The following is a 22,093-nucleotide window of genomic DNA, read 5'->3' as shown; positions in this document are numbered from 1 at the left end:
GGCACCAGCACCAGTGCCTAAGGCCCAATTTTTCTGCCCCTGTCTAACAGGGGCGTGTAATTACAATTTTTGATGCAATACTTTGCAGCAGGGCTCGTTCCTGCGTTCCAACTAGAGTGTCTGTGAGGGGTTGCAGTGTTGTGGCACCAGCACCAGTGCCTAAGGCCCAATTTTTCTGCCCCTGTCTAACAGGGGCGTGTAATTACAATTTTTGAAGCAATACTTTGCAGCAGGGCTCGTTCCTGCGTTCCAACTAGAGTGTCTGTGAGGGGTTGCAGTGTTGTGGCACCAGCACCAGTGCCTAAGGCCTAATTTTTCAGCTCCTGTTCAACAGGGGCATGTAATTACAATTCTTGATCTAATATTTCACAGCAGGGCCCTGTGAGGGCTTACAGTGTTGTGGCCACAGCAACACCTAAGGCCCAAATTTCTGCTGAGTATATAGGGCAGGACCCTACTTTCAAACATCTAACTTACAAACGACTCCTACTTGCAAACGGAAGGAGACAACAGGAAGTGTGATGAAATCTACCCCTAGGAAGGGAAATTCTCTCCTGTAAGAGTTAATATGGGAAAACAATTTCTCCTTTCCACTGATGCTTTCCAATCCTTGTTCCACAAAAAAACCCAAATTTTCAAAAAACATTTTTCATTGGGACAAAAAAGTGAGGTGAAATCTTCTGAAGAGGAGGAAAGACAGCAAAACAAATGTCACAGGGGTGATAACCCTTCCCTATGTTTTCCAAAAAGCTTAGAAAAGATTTTTTGGCTGGAGCTAAACACGTTAAAAATGTTCAAAATTACAAACAGATTCTACTTAACAACAAACCTACAGTCCCTGTCTTGTTTGCACCGCCTGTATACTGCTGTTCAGAGTATATAGGGCCTGGTGGCCCCACACCTTTCCTTATTTTAATTTGGGTGCGGGGTTCCCCTTAATATCCATACAAGACCCAAAGGGCCTGGTAATGGACTGGGGGGTACCCATGCCGTTTGTCTCACTGATTTTCATCCATATTGCCATGACCCGACATGACATTAAACCCGCAAGCAGTTTTAAATGAGATTTTTTCCTTTAAAAATGACATTTGGTGCAGGGACTGTTCTAAACATGGGAAACACGCGTCACTTTACAGGCATACTATAGACACCCCCCAGGTACGATATTTAAAGGAATATTTCACTTTTTTTTTTTTTACTTTAAGCATCATTAAAATCACTGCTCCCGAAAAAACGGCCGTTTTTAAAAGTTTTTTTTGCATTGATACATGTCCCCTGGGGTAGGACCCGGGTCCCCAAACCCTTTTTAGGACAATACCATGCAAATTAGCCTTTAAAATGAGCACTTTTGATTTCGAACGTTCGAGTCCCATAGACGTCAATGGGGTTCTAACGTTCGTGCGAACTTTCGGTCCGTTCGCGGGTTCTGGTGCGAACCGAACCGGGGGGTGTTCGGCTCATCCCTAGTCCTGAGCTGCCTCGCCCTGCCGCCTCTTGGTTGCCTCCTCAGCTCCCGTGGGGTTGTTGTGTCCACCCCTGGTTATCTCCTACCATCATGAACTTTCCTATATATGCCCTACTACTATTATACCATATATCTACAGGTAAGAGTGTTAGGACTAGCGGTTTTGCTTCCCCTCTTCCTGTTGTAATTAAATATTATTAATTACTACTTTATACGTTACTCTAGATATTTCCAGATAGCTGCTCCTGATGAGTGGACAAACTTCCACGAAACGCGTCGAGCAATACAACTGAACATTCATAACTTCTTGACATGTCACAACGAATATGTATCTACCATGGGCATTTTAGTGTTTTAGCCATCAGTTGGATCTTAATACAATATGAATTACGTATACACATGTGGGGTGTAATTTTGATGATGCTGCAATCTATCTATGTTACAATGTATAACATGTTACTATGCTATTATTATATGTTCTACTGCCATGTTTTACATACTTTGTACCTTATTTACTGACTATATGCAAGCATCATCTATTGCACCTTGTTTCTCATGTGGTATCAATAAATTTACACTTTTTTACATCTGATGACTCAGCCTGCCCTAGTGATGTGTTTCATATAAAGTCCCCATTGCCCCCCCTTTTTTCCCCTAGTCCCCTTATTTTTCTCAGATATAATTGGATGGAGACCTGTGTACCGGATGGTCATGGTCTCATATAAAGTCCTAACCTATACCTCTTGTTTCAATTAATATGGGATGGAAACACACACTAAATACTATATATACCATTGCTGTGGTCTTGTGTCATATGCCTAGTTACTATATTTACTTGCTATCACTGGAATATCTTTGTTTTACCCTAGTCATGTTATCTATCCAGGTTGATACTCGGGGGGTGGATCCTTTCCATCCTCGGGAGCTGCGACGCGCACCGTTGCTATCCCCCTGTCCCCCTGATCCACCAGTCATGGGATTGGGGGCGCGTGTTCGCTGTGCGTCGACGCCACGCCCCGCACGTCGGCACGTTTGGCGTCAATTGGCATCACATGCCGTCGTGACGCTGTTTCCATCTGGCGTGCATACTGATGGAGACCGGAGGTTGCCTATATAGGCGCTAGTCGCCTTAGTGGGCTGCCTCCTCTCCTCCCTCCTAGCACGTCTGAGCGTGACGTTGGGGGTTCACCTCGTTGGCTGGCGGGCTGAGACTCTGTCATCTTAGGTAACCGTAGATCTCCTTGCACCTTGCTTTCTTTATCCCCCTTTATACACCCGTCCTCACTCTACCTGCCTTGCACTATCCCTTCACCTTGTTCGCTTGGTGTTGTGATGGGCTCTCTTTGTTCCTTCACTCCACCGGTCTCCCGGACACTATCTGTCTGTTTTTCCTATGTTCACTTCACTGTCACTTCACCTTGTCCCACACTTGATCTTCCACCTAGTGGTCATCCAACATTACTTGTTTTTTACCTATACGTATTTTATTTTATTTATCTACAGTTACCTTGGGTCAATGCTCTATTTTACACACCATGTTGGAAACCTAGGTGAACTTTTTCACTACCCATTGCTCTACGGCGTCCTGAGCTGCCTCGCCCTGCCGCCTCTTGGTTGCCTCCTCAGCTCCCGTGGGGTTGTTGTGTCCACCCCTGGTTATCTCCTACCATCATGAACTTTCCTATATATGCCCTACTACTATTATACCATATATCTACAGGTAAGAGTGTTAGGACTAGCGGTTTTGCTTCCCCTCTTCCTGTTGTAATTAAATATTATTAATTACTACTTTATACGTTACTCTAGATATTTCCAGATAGCTGCTCCTGATGAGTGGACAAACTTCCACGAAACGCGTCGAGCAATACAACTGAACATTCATAACTTCTTGACATGTCACAACGAATATGTATCTACCATGGGCATTTTAGTGTTTTAGCCATCAGTTGGATTTTAATACAATATGAATTACGTATACACATGTGGGGTGTAATTTTGATGATGCTGCAATCTATCTATGTTACAATGTATAACATGTTACTATGCTATTATTATATGTTCTACTGCCATGTTTTACATACTTTGTACCTTATTTACTGACTATATGCAAGCATCATCTATTGCACCTTGTTTCTCATGTGGTATCAATAAATTTACACTTTTTTACATATCATCAATCTAGATCAGCCATTCTCAACCAGGGTTCCATGAAATCCTTGGGTTCCTCAATAGATTGATAAGAGTTCCTTGAGCTGTGACTGTGTGACCACCAATTTGATGGTGCCTTCACAGTCCCAGGGCCAATGAAACTTGGCAGAGCCAGCTGAATGACAACAGGAACGTTTTAGCTTTCTGTAAGGGTGGCATTCTGATCACTATAAGGGAGGTTTCTTTCTATTAATCAACAGTGTAAAGGACATTTTTCCACGGCCCCCAATAGATTGTTTTCAACAGGGATTCTTCTAGACCTGAAAATTATTTCAAGGTTTCCTATAGTGAAAACAGGTAGAGAGAGGCTAACCTGTGTAAGAAAGATGTAAATACTGTATTTTTCTCTCCATAAGACGCACCTGACCATAAGACGCACCTAGGTTTTATAGGAGGAAAACAAGAAAAAAAAATATTCTGAACCAAATGGTGTACTAAAATATTTTTTCTCTTTCAAATTATTTTATTGATTTTTCGCAAGGAAATACAAAGTACAATTAAGATATTGTACGTCGTGCAACGACGTAGTGTGTAAATTCAAAACAAAACAAAGGATTTTCAAAAATAAACTATACGTAACAGTCAGCAGTTTGTCATTGGATTACATGCAATTAAATGAGCATAGTTATAGAAATATATTGTACTGTGGTTAGAAAATTATATATATAAGGCCCCTTCTCCCATCGCAGCACCCCAGTTGGGATCTCTTTGTGCCGCAAGGGGAGAACGGTCACCATGGGTAGTTGTAAAGTACAATCAATTTCTTGTAAATTGAGGTGTTAAACCTCTGCTATAGTCAAGGTGTATCTAGCAGAACTAAGACATGATGAACAAATTGCTCGGTCAAGAAGGTGTGAGGTTGACTTTGGGATTCTGAGTATGGAATGCAGCATTAGTCCAATTTGTCCAGGGTAACCATTGTTTACTGGCTTTTGAGGCCCGACCATTGCTGGCGGCCATCATTGTTTCGTAACTTAAGTGGAGTGAAACCAGGTCTATTGTTTGTGTTATGGTTGGGGAAGTGTCTGACTTCCAATTCTGTGTTATATTGAGTCTGGAAGCCAAGAGAATATGGGTTGCTGTGTGTCTGAGGGGTCCAGGTATGTTTTCTATGTTTAGGTTTAGAAGCGCCATCTCGGGTGAAGGTGGGATAGGAATTTTAGTAATGTTGGTAAGCAGATTAAACGTATCTATCCAGTATTTCCGGATGGAGGGGCATGTCCAAAAAATATGAAACATGTCACCTCTAGATGATTTACATCGCCAACAAGTGTTGGGGGTGTGGGGGTTGAAGGTAGCTAGCTTATCTGGGTTTAAGTACCAATGGAGCGAGATTTTCTGGGTGAGTTCCCAAAGTGTTGAACATTGGGTTGCTTTGTAGGTGGACTTAAGAGCTAGTTGCCATTGTGCGTCAGAAAAAGTACTGGTAAGGTCTTTTTCCCATTGATAGTGGGGGACCAACTTGGTAAAGGACCTTTTCCCCTGGAGAAGGGTATAAAAGTAAGATATGCCTTTGGGCCGTGGTGCGGGGTTTGTGAGGAAATCCCAGGTCTTTTGGGGAATGTTGTAGAGGGGGAGAGGTAATTTAGTTAGGCAGTGGTGAATGCGGAGGAATGTGAATCCTTCAGTGGCGAACAATGCGTATTCTGTTTGTAGTTGGGAGAAGGGTTTAATTTTATTACCTTGTATAAGGTGGTGTAGCGAGTGTATTCCATTGAGGCACCATTTGGAGAGTCTAAGGTCAGGTGACAGATGATGAAGAGTCTCTAAGGGTATGTTGAAGAGTGTCTTAGAGGGGATGTAGTCTGAGAGGGTGATCATCTTTTTCCAGGCATAGACTGAAGCCTTCATGGTCGGGGAGATGGAGGGTGATATGTAAGAGCCCAAAGGGGTACTCATTAACCAGTGTTTTAGGTTAGGGCGTATCAGTGAAAGATTTTCTATCTGGGCCCATAGAGATTGAGTATTAAGTTGAAACCACTCTAGGAGTTGTGCAAGTATGGCCGCTAGGTAGTAATCCCTAAATTCTATGGATCCTGTGCCTCCCGCCAATCTATGTTTGCTTAATTTTGCATGTGCGCATCTGGGTTTTTTCCCTTTCCAAAGAAATTTGTTGAAAATTGACTGAAGGGACCTAAAGAAAGAGGCGGGAATTGGAATTGGCAGTGTTCGGAAGAAGTACAATATTTGAGGGAGACATGTCATTTTGAAGGCCGCCAGTCTCCCCGACCAGGAGAGCTCGTGTTTTATAATATGTTGTGTATCAGTTTTGATTTTTGTGAAGGAGTGGGAGGAAGTTAGACGAGTAGAGATTTCTGGTAGTTTTTGGGAGTAGGATTCCCAGGTATGTGATTTCCTTGTCTGCCCATGCGAAGGAATACTGTGCCTGGAGTAAATTCTTAGTGGTGGCATCTAGATTTATATCAAGAATAGAAGATTTGGTTGTGTTTAGTTTATAATACGATACTTTACTGAACCAATTTAGTGTAGCTTGTACTTCCGCCAGGGAAGATGTGGGATTAGTGAGTACTAGAATAACATCGTCCGCGAAAAGACTAATTTTGTGGCAGACGGTACCTATTTGTATTCCAGATATTGTAGTATTGGATCTGATGTGTTGCACCAGAGGTTCCATTAGCAAATTAAAGATAAGTGGGGACAAGGGGCAGCCTTGACGTGTGCCATTTGTAATAGGGAATGGTTTTGAAAGCATACCTTCTGTAAGCAAATGGATAAATAAAATACCGCGCCAATCTAATAAGTAAAAACAGCAGCCAACACTACAGAACGACTGGGACTGTGTAGAAAATATAAACAAAAAAGTGTAGCGCTAAGGTAAGTACAGTGAAAAAAAAGTTCTTAGAGCAGGGAGAGGCAAAACCACATTTCAAGTGGCCCGTAACCTCAGCCAGGTCAAAACTAGATATGTGTGTACACAAACAGTGTAATATCATCACCTAAATCGAAAAAATACAGTGCTCTTTCTTTTAAAAAAATGCAAACATACATAAAAGTGAAAATGAAGTGAAAGTAAATCAACAAATAATAATCTCAAAAGTCCACATTTTGATAGTGATGAAATATGAAAATTGTCCAAAATAATAATAAGGAAGTATTAATCCCATATAAATGATAAAGACTTAAACCTCTGCTATAGTCAAGGTGTATCTAGCAGAACTAAGACATGATGAACAAATTGCTCGGTCAAGAAGGTGTGAGGTTGACTTTGGGATTCTGAGTATGGAATGCAGCATTAGTCCAATTTGTCCAGGGTAACCATTGTTTACTGGCTTTTGAGGCCCGACCATTGCTGGCGGCCATCATTGTTTCGTAACTGAAGTGGAGTGAAACCAGGTCTATTGTTTGTGTTATGGTTGGGGAAGTGTCTGACTTCCAAATGGTACACACTATAATTAAGTAACGACCTTCAGGGTCAATTAGTAGTTTGGATAGATGGAAGTCCAGTGTTTCTTTGATTGCTATCATGACACCTTTGGATTTAGTAGAGTGGCAGGCTTGAAAAATGTGTGGAAACTGGCAGTTGGTACATAGTGAGGATTCTGACTTTATCAGGTGTGTCTCTTGAATACAGAGAATGTCACTCTGGAGAGCTTTGGCGGTTTTCCATAGAGTGGTGTTTAGCCGGATGGTTCAGGCCCTTGGCATTTAGAGATAATATGTTTAGTGGCATGGTGTAGGGAGATGAAGGCAGGCTTGTGTGAGAAATCACTTACAGTCAGACGTTCCGGTCTAAGGGTCGGAGGATCCTAGGATCTGTATCTGTTGGTAGAAGGATTTCGGTCCACGGACTCAATAGTGGTTGGATAATAGAGCTGCAGATAGAGCAAAATGTTAATCACACTTGACAGTATGAACCCAATGAGCAAACTGCCGATAAGGTAACTCTGCTATGTTGAAAAAGAATACGTAGAGGAGGTGTAAAACACCGCTCCAACCTCTAATTGGGGGTATAAACAGTTAGTAACGAAGGGAGCTGAACAGTCAATGGAACAATTCGTCAAGCTCCAGGGGATTTGAGATGCAGTAGTTAGGCCTACTACGGTGGTAACTATGGGGTCCCCTCAGCTGGGGTGGTGATCCATACGGCTGCGGGCAGGAGATGGGCCTTTGCGCATTGGTGAGGTCTTGGGAGGTTCAATAATTATTCCCCAGTTGTGGAGAAGGTGCAGGCCTTTGTTTAGGTCATGTATGATGTGGGATTGACCATTTCTAGTGACTAGGATAGTCGCTGGATGACGCCATTTGTATGGTATTTTATGGTTTTGAAGCCCTTTGGTGATCGGGTTCAGGTTTCTTCTTAGTTGGAGAGTATATTTAGAGAGATCTGGGAAAAATTGGATTCCTGTGTACGGAGCAGGCAGTGGTGATTTATTTTTGACCCCCAGCAAGAGTTTCTCTTTGATATGGAAGAAGTGGACTCTCATTAAAACATCTCTGGGAATGGAGGCAGCAAGGTGGGATGGCTTGGCTATTCTGTGTATTCTGTCTATTATTATGTCCCAGGGGGATGCTTCTGGGACAATAACGTGCATCATTTCTTTTGCGTACCGTGGCAGGTCTGCAGGCATTATGGATTCGGGGACTCCGCGCAAGATATTGATATTGTTCCTGCAAGATCTGTCCTCTAAATCGGCCAGCTTGGCGTGAATACATGTTTGTTCCTCTTCCTCTCACACATCAATGACCTCATTAACTGTGGAAGTGCAGTCACTCATATTTTTTTCAATGCATGTCACTCTATCATCAATTGAGTGTATGTCTGAGGAGATTTTAGCAAATAGTGAGGAGAGATCTGTCATAAGGGAGGTCTGCAGTGACAGTAGCATGTCCTTTAATGTGGTGTCCATCACAGAGGTGGGGAAAGATGCCATGGATGAATGCAGGGCTTGGTTGCTGAGAAGGGGATTCAATTTGTGCTGTGGGCGGCCGCTGCGGCGGCGCATCAAGCCTCATTTTAGCCTTAGCAGGGCTATTCAGGAGGTGGTCACCCTCCGGGGGGTGAGGGGGTAAAGCTGGGGGGTCGGATGGAGCAGGATCTACCAGGAATTCGTCCGGTAGATCCGTGTATGAGCCCCGCAGGGCGGCCGAGCCAGCGCCATCTTGGAGTTCACTGACCTGCTCCGCCGGCTTGTAGGAGAACTCGGTGAGTTTTTTTGGTTTATACTCCGGGTTTCTCTTCCTAGACCCGCTGGCCATGTTCTCTGGTGTCTTAGGTGCTAGGATGGCACCGGATTAAGTTAGCTGTGCTGCCTGTGTAGCTTAGAGATCTCCCCTGTGAGACGAGCTGTTGTATCAGGCGTCCATCTACAGCTCCGGTCGGCCACGCCCCCTGTACTAAAATATTTAATATTATACTACTACTATAGGTGGGTAGTGGACACACAGCAATACCACCCTCCCTATCAAATCATCTCAGCTACACTATACCTGGGTGGTGGTGGTGGACACAGCAACCTCCCCCCCATTCCCAGATCAGCTCAGGGTGGCAGGGCAGTGGATACCATGCCAGCCCACATCTCCCACCCCGTTATCACCAGCTCACCTCAGGCAGCGGAAGACACTGCCATTACATTGCACAACACTGGCTGGCTCTCAGCCTCAGATGCATCCGCGGGCAGCAGCAAGGAAGGAGGACCAGGGAAGGAGCAGGAAGTGAGACTGGACCAGACCATGGCGACGGGGGCATTCCATGTGAAAAAAAAAAAAAAAAACAGCCAGGGCTCTTGCCGCTTTCGGGATGGTGTCACCTCTGGTGGGTGTCAACTGACCTGGGTGCGGAGCGCACCCCCATAGCAACGCCACTGACACCCCCCCAATGTTTTGGCACCCAGGGCAGACCGCCTCCCTCCACTCCCCTTGGTATGCCCCTGCAATGATCCTCCTCTCTCTCTTCCACAGAGAATTCGAGTGCCGGTATTCTGATGCGGCAGCGACGGGGGGGGGGTGGTGCCTGGTCAGTATTCGCTCCATAAGACGCAGGGACATTTTCCCCCATTTTTTGGGGGGAAAAAGTGCATCTTATGGTGTGAAAAATACGGTACTTACCTATTTTCAGACTGCTCTGGGCTGGGAACATGATCTGGATCCCCTGTGTCAATCCGTGGCAGAGGAAGTGCCAACCAGGGATAGGCGATAGGAGCTTATGGCTGACGTCAACGCTCCCAGGCATTCCTAGCTGTTGTCAAGCACTGTCTCCTCTCCCCTGCAGCTGCCGCTGGTTGACACAGGGGATCACATGACCGGACTGCACTGGAATGGGCTGACTGAAAAGAAATAATCTCACTACTTCACTGCAGTTAAATGTATTGTAATGCAGTTAAAGGTTAAAAAAAAATTAACAAATTGTCAGCTGCTGTCTGGGGTCTGGAAAAATGGTACAGAAAATGAATATACAGCACAGTGTACAGAATGAGGCTGTGTGGAATATAACATGTAAAACAAGATATATAGAATGAGGTGGCACAAAACAGGGAATAGACTGCATAGCATATTGAATGAGCAAGAGCAGAATAGAGAACGCACGGCATGATGTGACATGATACAACAGTTTAAAATAGGAAAGGTACAGCATGACATATGTAATGAGGTGGCGTGAAATAGGAAACATATAGTATGGCATACAGGATGGGGCGGTGTGGAAAAAGAAACGCACAGCATGCAATATGAAATGAGGCGGTGTAGATGTACAGCATGACATATTATGGTCAATAATGTCACCCAGAATATCCATCTGCTTTGTTTACATTACCACAGTAGCCAGGAATCTGTCATTTTCTGGCAGTAGTGTGGTGGAGCCCCATCGTCGGGCAGCGAGTCATCGTGAAAAACAAAAGAAAAAACTGCGCAGTAATTTAAAATTGGTAAGCACATTTACCAATTGCTAAGCACATTTGTTTGGTGGTGGAGGATCACTGTGCAGGGTGTGTCTGTCATTCCACTCTCTCACCTGGCTCTTACGGAGAACTTCCAGAGGATTCCTCTCACTCCTTCTATGCTTATGGACTATACTAATTGCATCTAAATTTGATGTGTTTTCGACACATTTTGGGGCTTCTGTATCATTTTATATTTATTTCATTGCACATGTTCAGTTTTTGCAATTTTAATTTACAGCGCAGTTTTTTCTTTTGTTTTTCCTGTTTTAGTGCTTTGTCCACAGTTGAACTGCTGCTAATTTTGGGGGGTTTAGGATAACGCAGTGATTTTCCTGTTTTTCTAGCGAGTCATCGTGATTGACCACTGAACTACATTCCTGAATGATATGATTTACACTAGGGGATTGATTTACTAAAACCAGAGAGTGCAAAATCTGGTGCAGCTGTTCTGTGCATAGTGACCAATCAGCTTCTAGGTTTTATTGCCAAAGCTTAATTGAGCAAGCTGAAGTTAGACCTGATTGGCTGCCATATGCAACTGCACCAGATTTAGCACTCTCCAGTTTTAGTAAATCCCCCCCCCCCCCCAGGTGTCTTTAGTAGCTTTCGACATTTTTTTGAAGATTAGTACGAAGGGTTACTATTGTACCCCCCCCCCCCCCCCCAGCTCAGGTATGAAGTTGCCGAAGAGGTCTTCTAATCGTTTTAGCAAATGGGTACATATTTCAAGGTTCATTTTTTTTTCCATGGGAGCCACATATATTCATTTAATTTTGGTCTGGTCTTAATTGGCTTGCTTTAATTGGGTTATGAGGGTAACAGCTGTGTTTCTTCTCCCATAACCAAGTGCTGAGTGAAGCTGGGTTCCAATCAGTGGTGCCGTTGTCACTGCAAGGCTCTTTTATATCTTTCTTTATAGACTGAACATCCCCTTTAAGATCAGTATTTGTAAGCCAAATATTGAAAAAGCAGTTGATTTTAAAGAAATCTTTATTAATTTTCAGCAAAATTCAACATCACAACAATATCTGTAAAGTACTATAGTAAATATCTAAGACATAATAGCGGAAAGTACAACTGTTAATGTGCAATTCACACTGATGTTTGGTGTCTATTGAGATGTCAGGTGACACTGGATGTTTCAAAGCTGAAAACAGAAGTAGTGTTGTCAGCTATCTGGCCATGCTGTGTGACACAGATGTAAATCAAGACTGTATAATCCCTTGACAGGTAAAGCAGCTCACATATCTGTGTTTTAGCTGTGTGTATTTATCTACTTGTCTTTTATTACACTTTAATGTCATAAATAATCAAAGAAAACAAAAGTCAAACTTGCGCAGTGTAGCATGAGACTGCAGCACTTCCAAATGTCTGAATATAGATATGGATAGAGAAATGACTGTGCAGGTGATGAAAGGGAATATGCAAAAAAATGACAAAAAAAAGCTGCTAGCAATAACACAACAGAAAAAAATTGTGTACCAATTTATAAAATCTGAATTGCTGTGCTAGTTGAGCAAACAATAGTGATAAACAAGTAAAATATCAAACAGCAATCCGTGACCTGTTTTCATGTGGGATTGAACAATAAATGCAATGTATGCAAATAAAGTCTTGGAGGAAGCGAATAACCATTTACGGAGTGCACCTTCACCATAATTGATAAAAGTGCGCTTACCAGAACTCTAGATTTCACAGTCTAGATAAGCATGGAATCACAAATCATGGCAAATCCATCCATTTGGGAGATGGGGACACAATGTCATGGTGGACCTTGCTGGTTCCTAATCGCTCTCATGGATGTCCCATAAAGAAAAGAATAGCCACATAATGTAAAACTGTATGATGGTTTACTAAAAACTTAGAAAAAAGGGGGGGAAAGAAACTGCGCTCTGGTGAAACAAACAACAAAATAACAAAAACGAAATAGTTGTGCAAGTTGAAAAGCAGCAATTCCTCTGCGCAACACAAACACAGTAGATAATAGATTTGAAAAAAATGGAAAACGGACACGCATACAAATGATCACCTATCAGCAATAAATCCCTGAATGCATATCATACAAATGTACAAAGTGAATACAAAAATGTGAACATATCAAAGTGACATAACACCACATTGAATGATACAATGAAATGTGAAATAAGTGAAAATAAAATTAATAAATAATATAGAGTCTTAGTCTAAACACATGAGGAGAAGTTTGAGTATCTATGCCACGGTAGCTACGCCCTTGTTGTACTATTATCCCAAGGCTTTCGGCTCATCGGCTGTGGTCTGGAGGAGTTATCCCTTTCAAGCTTTCTCTGATCCTCTGTAGTGGGGGATCATGAGTTTCTGGTAAGCGGCCATTGTTTACTTGTGGTGGTGGATTGAGCACTATCTCTACATACAGCGGAGATCATACAGCCTTTTATGGACTTTTTACTTACTTATCACATTGGTAATTTAGTTATATATGAGTATGGACTCACTTATGTATATTATTTGTTAATTTTATTTTCACTTATTTCACATTTCATTGTATCATTAAATGTGGTGTTATGTCACTTTAATATGTTCACATTTTTGTATTCACTTTGTACATTTGTATGATATGCATTCAGGGATTTATTGCTGATTGGTGATCATTTATATGCATGTCAGTTTTCAGCGCGATTCCATTTTTTTCCAAATTACTAAAAACTTACACAGATCCAGTAAAAATCAGGCAGTGAATGTAAAGACTCCCGGGTAAGGATCCACTGGTACAGAGATCAAACAAGCGTGGTGTTGACAGACAAATGCCGCGTACACACGATCGGAATTTCGGCTCGCAAAAGACTGATGAGAGTTTTTCGTCGTAAAATGCGACTGTGTGTATGCTCCATCAGACTTTTGCTGGCCGAATTACAGCCAGCAAAAGATTTAGAGCATGTTCTCAATTTTTTGGTCGGGAAAAGTTCCTATACGAAAATGCGATCGTCTGTGGCAATTCCGACGCGCAAAATCCCTACGTATGCTCGAAAACAATTCGACGCATTCTCGGAAGCATTGAGCTTAATTTTCTTGGCTCGTCGTAGTGTTGTGTGTCACTGCGTTCTTGACGGTCATAATTTCACCAAACTTTTGCGTGACCGTGTGTATGCAAGGCAAACTTGAGCGTAATCCCGTCAGAAAAGCTGTCATATCCTTTTCCGACGAGAAGTCCGATCGTGTGTACACGGCAATAAACTCCTCCCTATATATTTCCTCAGATGTGACATCATCTGGGGCATGACAGGTAAAGCAGCTCTCATATCTGTGTTTTAGCTGTGTGTACATATATATCTACTTGTCTAGCATCACACTTTAATGTCATCAATAAATGAAGAAAACAAAAATCAAACTTGCGCTTAGTGTAGCATGAGACTGCAGCACTTCCAAATGTCTGAATACAGGACATAAGAATCTTATATAAAATAATAAGTGTGCATATCCCTATAAACCCAATATAAATTTAAAAAAACATAAATCCAACACATAAAAAGTACATCAATGAATAATATTCAAAATAAAAATCAAATGTACTGTATGTGTTATTAACCTGCCTGCCTGGATCCTCAGTGTTATGCAAAAGCACAAATCTTTCTGGTAAGAGGCTGTGCATTGGGGAGCAGCACCTGAACACAGGAAGTACTTTATATGCTTTAACATGTCACTGAAAGCACATCAATTCACTTGGTGGATGTTTGATTACATTGTTTGGACTTTTTATACACATATATCATCTATTTCCTATATGAACTTGTTTGGCTGATTCTTAGTATTGTATGCACATAAGTTTGATTTTTAATGTGGATATTATTATTGACATACTTTTTATGTGATGGATTTATGATTTGTTTTTATTTATTTATATTGAGTTTATAGGGATATGCACACAATTATTTTGTATGAGATTCTTATGTCATTAATAGTGCCTAACTAAATAAAATAATGGAATCAAATATTACTGTAGTGGTCGAATCTTTACAAGCCAATCAGCATTTAGTATATCTAATAGCATTTATCTAATAAAATAATACTTTTGGACCTCTTAGTGATCCAGTCTGGTAGCCCACACTCCATCCAAGACTGTACACTCCACAGGTAGGGATTCTGCTTTTACTGACTCACTGGGACGATGGGACCAGGTTCACCTTCCATTGTATTGTCATCACCCTATTATGTACCATATAATGATAAGAAGTATAGTACTCTATTATTTGGGCAATGACTGGAGGGCAGTGAGTGAGGAGAGGGGAAACCTGTACTCCGGGATGGAATGTACAGTAGATATACCAACAAAAGCACAGAAAAGTTTGGGTAATAGTTTACAATGAGTATCAGTTCACAATTGAGCTGGTCGATTCACTGTCCCTAAACAATGCCCGTTTTAAGGGAACAGATCAACTCACTATTTTATATAAATCGTTGTGTCGACATAAATACTTCTTGCATATACTGTATATAGTAAAAAATAGGATAGGTATGTAGAGCAGGACATTCATGTTACCGACTGCTGAACATGTTAATTATATTACTTTAAATAATAATAATAGTAATAATGAAATAGTTCTTTATATAACATATATACAGTCAATTGTGAACTGAAGTTTAGCAAAAAAAAAAAAAAAAGCCTACAGCTTTAGTCCTTTAGTCATACCATGTACCTGTAATAAAGTATGTCCCACATTGGGCAAGCCGCTGGATCTTGGAGAAATCTTCACTGCCCGGTCCTCTTCCTGTCTCTGAACTTTTGGTGCTGCTTTAGTTAACAGCTTCAGGCAGAAGACCTGTTCAGATGGTCTGATAAGGATTCACCCCCGCATTCCTCCTCCACTGAGATGTATTCATTGATTACATTACTTACATGACCGTTACACAATCTGTGAACGGGGAGAGTCTGATTAGTCACAGGATTCTCTTCTTCATTCACATATGGAGTGACAAGCAGTGTATTCAACGAAAGAACATTTCTCAATGGAGAGGGGGGGGGGGGGGCAGGGGAGTTGGGGAAGGGTTGTGTCCTTATCAGATAATTCTTATTGCAGTTCTGCCTAAAGACCTAAAGCTGTTAACCATGGCTGCTCTTGCTCATTACAGCCCCATAGACATCTATGCGATTATTCCTTGTCTCAAGACACAGTGCCATAGAAGATCATTGGACACTAATGAACACCACTGGATGTAAACAAACAGCGGAACCATGGCCATTGGAGCAAGGTAGGTGTGCATCTGTAGTGGGGGAGGATGGTTTAATTTAGGTCAAGGGAAAGGGGCAAAAAGCATACATGTACTTTTCCTTTAACAGCCAAACAGAAGTTGCTTTGCACTATTTTAATGACAAGTCCTACTGGAAGCTGGATTCTGATTGGATGCTATAAATTGGTGCACATCATTGCCTTTGTACAAGTTTAGTATAAGTATTTTTTTTATATTTTCAGCTTCAGATTACACAGCTCACTCAAATATTCATCATTGCCTGGATCAAATTTCAAGGCTTTTTCATAGCATGCAATGGCATCTTTTATGTTTCCATTATTCTTATAGACAAACCCAAGCAATTCAAAACCAGACACCTGAGGTGGGTAAATCTTTATCTTCCTTTCGGCCAGTCTTTTTAACGCTTTCTCACTTAAATCCCTGGTCGGACTTGGGTATGATATCTGGAAACTTTCTTTGTAATACTTTATTGCTTCTGATTCAGATCTCCTGTGGTACTCTTGAAAGCGGCCATAAGCCAGGTTGACCTGTTGCTTCTCTTCATCTGTGAGATAAGTAAATTGCAAAACTTGTTTAAATGTGTCATCTGCTTTCTGGTAGGCCTTTATTTCCGAATACATATTTGCCAGGTCTGTGTATGCGTAGACAAATGTCTTCTTGTGTTCCAGCACCTTTTCAAAGTGAAAAATGGCTTTATTAACAAACTCATTCACTTGTGCCTGGTGTACGTACCGAAGTTGAGGGTTTTCCTTTTCAAGCTTCCTTAAATTGATCATTTTCTGCCTGTAACACAGTCCTATTTGGTGATGAAGAAAGTCAGAGGTTGGCATAAGGTCAACAGCTTCTTTTAGGACACTCAAAGCCTCATCTATTAGCCCAGCTTTTCTGTAAAACTTGGCCACATAACGAAGTAGATATGGAAGATTTGGAGCTTGTTGCAGAGCTTCTTCTATGTATGTTCTTCCTTCCTTATCTCTATTTAGCTCCTGCAGTTTCAGTGCAAGAAGTGCTTTCAAGACAGCATCTTTTGGATTTACTTCTACAGCATGTTGCAAGAGCTCTAGGGATTTGTATTCAGAAGCTTCACATTTCTTAATGTTCAAATCCTCCAAACGGTATACCGCTATGGCATGACCTGAACACCACTCAGGTTCTTCTGGATTTAGTTCCAGAGCTTTCTCAAAGCATTCTTTAGCTTTCTCGTAATATTGTTCACCAAAATTTAACAGTGACCACCCTTGTTCACCATACACCTCTGCTATTTTGTTAGTACCATTAGGTAATTGCTTGATCTCATCATAAATGTGGTTTATCTTTTCTATGTACATCTGAGCTTTTTCATACTGGTTCATGTGAAAGTATATCCAGGCATAATTTCCAAAAGTCACAAGAAACTTTTTTCTTTTTCCATCAGTATTATTGTCTTCAACATTTTCCTCTGCTTTCTTCAAGTTATCGATGGCTTCTGTGTAATCACCTTTCAAGTGCATTATGTAGGCAAGGAGATTGTACACCATGTATTTGTTGCTGGTGACCAGGTATATAAGTTGGTAATCAAGTCTTTCTTTCAGCTCATCAGCATTGCCATCTTTTTCTAGCAGTCTCCAAGTAAAATGGCACTGTAACTGCAGCAAGCTGGATTTTAAAGCGATTTTAGAAGGTACACTATAGAAGAACATAAAACAAATTGCAAATATTAAGTACTGTGGTAGAACATTTTTGCAAACATTCATGCCTCCAATCATATGTTCATACAGGGCTTCCAACATATATGATATTTAACTATACAGTAGCTTGTCACTAGCAGTCTCTCCTCATGTCTTTTGGGGTCTTGCTGGCAAGACATCCAGCAGATCACAGCAGTGCCAATCCCCAACTACAGACTCTCATGCCTCATTTCCAGTTCTCCTCAAGAGAACTGGAAATGGCAACAGTGGTGTGGTGGTAGCACTCTCGCCTAGCAGTAAGAAGGGTCGCTGGTTCAAATCCCAACCACGACACTACCTGCCTGGAGTTTGCATGTTCTCCCTGTGCCTGCGTGGGTTTCCTCCGGGTACTCCGGTTTCCTCCCACACTCCAAAGACATGCGGGTAGGTTAATTGGATCCTGTCTAAATTGTCCCTAGTATGTATGAATGTGAGTTAGGGACCTTAGATTGTAAGCTCCTTGAGGGTAGGGACTGATGTGAATGTACAATGTATATGTAAAAGCGCTGCGTAAATTGACGGCGCTATATAAGTACCTGAAATAAATAAATAAATAAACAGTAAAAATAGGATGCACTGGCCTGTGCTTGGCATTCAGGCAGAAGTGCAGAGATATCAGAATCTTTTTAAAATATATGGAAATCTAGTAAATCAGCCAATCAGCAAGCACACAATATCCCGGGCCTGAACTTTGGGATGGCTTGGGGCTAAGACTCATGCTGATACACTATAAAGCAAAGCTGCTATTATGTTACGTGATGTGTGCTGCACACAACAGGGATCATGTTAACAAACATTAGAGCAGCGGGGCACTTCATAATAATCAAAATCTCTACTCTTAAGCTGTATAAAATAGTAAAGCCTTGACCCAGTAATATATATATATATATATATATATATATATATATATATATATGTGTGTGTGTGTGTGTGTGTGTGTGTGTGTGTGTGTGTGTACCAAAAGACACACACATACACACAGTGAAGCGCTACTACAGTGATAATTCAATGCTATACTTAGTGCCATGTATATATGCAATAAAATTGAAATTCATAAAAAATTCAATCTATCCAATCAAGAGCCGAGACCGGGCAGAGAGGAAGAGTGCGTCTCCGCCGAGGGAACGAATGGGCTCAGGTGAGTAAAAGGGAGGGCAGTCAGCGCCGGAAGCTTTTTCACCTTAATGCAGGCATGTCCAAAGTCCGGCCCGCGGGCCAATCGCGGCCCACGGTCCGGTTTTGAACGGCCCGCCTGGTTATCTAAACCATCCTTTCTCAACTAGTGTGCCGTGGGATCAGGGCTGTCAGATGAGCCTGGTCCCCTGCCGAACTTTACATCTACACTGTGAGAAGCTCCGTCAGCCTCAAAAGTGAAAGTAAAGTGCAGGGGAGTGTGCTGTGCTCTCTGATTTAGTGCAGTACCCGGCTGAATGAGGAAGCTGGAAAGGTACAATACTGTGCTAGAAGCTAGATTAGTTTTAAAAGGGCTTTATTCATGTGTCTGTGCATGTGTGTCTGTCTGTATGTGTGTGTGTATGTGTGTGCATGTGTCTATATGTGTGTGTGTGTGCCTGTATCTATGTCTGTATGTATGTGTATGCATGTGTCTGTATGTGTGTATGCATGTGTCTGTGTGTTTGTGCGCATGTGTCTGTATGTATGTGTATGCATGTGTCTGTATGTATGTGTGTGTGTGCGTACATTTGTCTGTATGTGTGTGCGCATGTGTGCATGTGTCGCCATGTGTGTACATGTGTCTGTGTGTATGTTACTTTTAATCCAGACCCCCCCCCCATTCCTGTACCATCAGAACTGCTTTTGTAGGGCTTGTTTGTGATAGCAGCCAGGACTGCTGCTCCTCTGAAAAGCAATTCATGCACAGATCGCTTTTCAGAGGCATTTGACAGGCGGTAAAGACATTATGTTGCCTCCTCACCACCTGTTTTAAGCTGTTTTAAATGCAGCATCACTATACCGCAACCGTGCAATGCACACAGTTGTGGGGTGGTTTCAGTGCAGCCCCATTCAGCCTGGGTATACCTCCAGCTGCAGCCACAGCATGTGTACACCCCCAGCTGCTCCCTCTGCAACTAAAGGGGGAGAAGTTGGGGGTGATAAAAACAGCTTAACCATGTGGTTTTACTGCCCCTCCAACCTGACATGTGAACAAGCCTTTGGTTCACATCTGTGTGGCTGCGTGTAGGGCAGCCCATTCATTTCAATGGGCTTCCCTACCCACAAAAATGCAGGAAAAGAAGTCCAGAACCTTTTTTTTCTTTTAAATTGCACTGCTCCAAAAGCACCCCACATTTTCCAATGTGTGGGGTACCATTAAGAATTAACGGTACCCCTAAAGAGCAGAGCATTCGTCTGTGTGTCAGGAACGAGCGTGACCAATGCTAGAGAATTCTTGTTGGGCAGTGTATTAGTGCTCGAACGAACACACTTAGACCGAATTTTAATGGTTCAAAGAATGTCAGGCAAAATGGTCGGCCCCCACACATGTTCACTTCATCAAATCTGGCCCTCTTTGAAAAAAGTTTGGACACCCCTGCCTTAATGCATAGGATGCATTAAGGTGAAATAACACGAGGGTTTACAACCCCTTTAAGTTGGCCTCCTGATTTTGACACAGGTCTTCCTCTCTTCATCTCCATTACATTGGGGGTTTGGGGAACATGTACTTTATGAAGATTGCTTACAAGCTCACAAGAAGTAACAAGGGCAACACAATTCTGGCAAGATCAACAGGTATTTTCTGTATTTGCTGAAAATGTTCTTAGCCTAAAAATGAAGGCAATCACAACATCTAAAGACTGGTAAGCTGCAATATGTTGTTTTTGTTCTTGGGTTTAGATTTTATAGCCTTTAAAATGTTTGATGTCGATATTCTGGTAAAATCTAAAGATTCTATTAAAGTGGAGTTCCACCCATTTAAAAGTCAGCAGCTACAAAAAGTGTCGCCCCCCCCCCCCCCCCCCCCCCAAAGAATGACATGCCAAATGTGGCATGTCAAGAGGTCACCATCACTTAAAGCGGAAGTTCCATTTTTGGGTGGAACTCCACTTTAAAGTTACATTGGTATGAGATGTCAGTTTAATAAAAAGGGATTGACAACATTATTGGTCTCCAACAACTTTTTTTGATCTCAGTGAAGGATAAATTATTTCACTTTAAACTCTTATAAGATAATAAGTATACTTCTGTACCTCCCAACTTTCTGAGATGGGAAAGAGAACACCTATAAGCAGAAATAATGTAGGCAAAGGACACAATCCTACTATACCCCCATTACATGGAGAATTAATACAAAAAAAATGATAGGATAAAATCACAAGTACTTTTTTTATCCGCTATAATACCCTTAGACTGACTTTTAAATATAAAATGCAGCAATTTAGTAATTGGATGAAAAATGTAGCACTGTAAAACACCAATTGATATATAAATAGTGCATTTTTTATGTAGGTACATATGTCAAACCAAACTAAGGGTTAAATGAAAAGGAAAGAAAGACAAAGGGACTTTTTTTTCAAAAAGATGGACAGTCCCTCCAATTCAGGGACAGTTGGGAACTATTTACTACTGATGATGTTGTACTATGGCTCCACATAAATATACAAATATGTAGTATATGTAGCATATTGTATTTGCAGTTTTGTCTTTTTTATGCTTGGTATTCCAGTAGAATAAAATGGAAAGACAATGGTTCTCAACCTTTTGATACTTTGGTCTCCCTATAAGGTACTTTAGTGTCATTTGATCAACCCCTGTCAAAAGTGAATGAGGAGGAATGAGGTAAAACTTGTCTTGAACAGTAGGTGCTGCTGTAAGTATACAATGTTCAAGTGCCCTTTAGACATATCCTCGATATACTGTAATCCTTCTACAGCAGAGAGTGGACATAAAAGGGCATCGGATCCCTTTACCTCAGAGATACATCTCCACAACAACATGGAGATCCAAATTTGGGTGGAGGAAATGCAAAAATAGGTGGATTTTTCATGAATGCATTTATTTGAAAAAGAACCAGAACAAGCCATTGTCTGATTATGCAGAATAAAAATAATGGGACATTATGTAGTGGCAATAGTAGTAGTATGCATAACTGAAAACATCTATGTATTGTGTATTACTAAAAAATGTAAGGTTAGAAAAAAAAACTATTGATTTTACAGCTATATAAAGAAGGACCACGTAAAAAAAAAGAAAGTATCCCTTAGCGGACAATGTGAGTATGTACATAAAGATGCCTAAAAGATACATTTACAGCTAGAGGAGTCTAGCACTTTGGATGATAATAGTTTCTTTACCTCATTCTGCCTTGTTCGTCTTTGAGTCTACTGCGTTTGCTGTTGTCGGGAAATTCCTGACTTACCTGGTGGATGAGATCCTCTATATACAGATAGGTTCATACCATGTGACCATGCTCCATGATAAGCTCCATGATGATAAAATGAAGAATGGAAACTGAAACTTGGTGGTGGCAGAGGCAAACAATAACCAGAGCAGCCCATAAAGCTACTATGAGGCCTGGGGGTGGAAGGGTAAGGTGACCAGATTTTTAAAATTAAATCCGGGGTCATATTTTA

The 22,093-nt window shown here is 41.6% G+C and overlaps 1 protein-coding gene across 1 annotated transcript; it reads right to left on the bottom strand.

Annotated features, from left to right (window-relative positions):
* Positions 1-13,190: 13,190 nt before the first annotated feature.
* Positions 13,191-21,866, bottom strand: LOC141106025 (interferon-induced protein with tetratricopeptide repeats 5-like). The gene is made up of 2 exons (XM_073596367.1): positions 21,815-21,866; positions 13,191-17,460 (listed from the first exon to the last, which is right to left on the bottom strand). Exons 1-2 carry the CDS (start codon positions 21,817-21,819, stop codon positions 16,005-16,007), a joined length of 1,461 nt encoding a protein of 486 aa, XP_073452468.1. The 5' UTR covers positions 21,820-21,866; the 3' UTR covers positions 13,191-16,004.
* Positions 21,867-22,093: the final 227 nt, after the last annotated feature.

This window comes from Aquarana catesbeiana, linkage group LG08 (assembly GCF_042186555.1).
Source record: "Aquarana catesbeiana isolate 2022-GZ linkage group LG08, ASM4218655v1, whole genome shotgun sequence".
NCBI classification, from domain to species: domain Eukaryota; kingdom Metazoa; phylum Chordata; class Amphibia; order Anura; family Ranidae; genus Aquarana; species Aquarana catesbeiana.
This window is presented reverse-complemented; position numbering and strand designations above follow the sequence as displayed.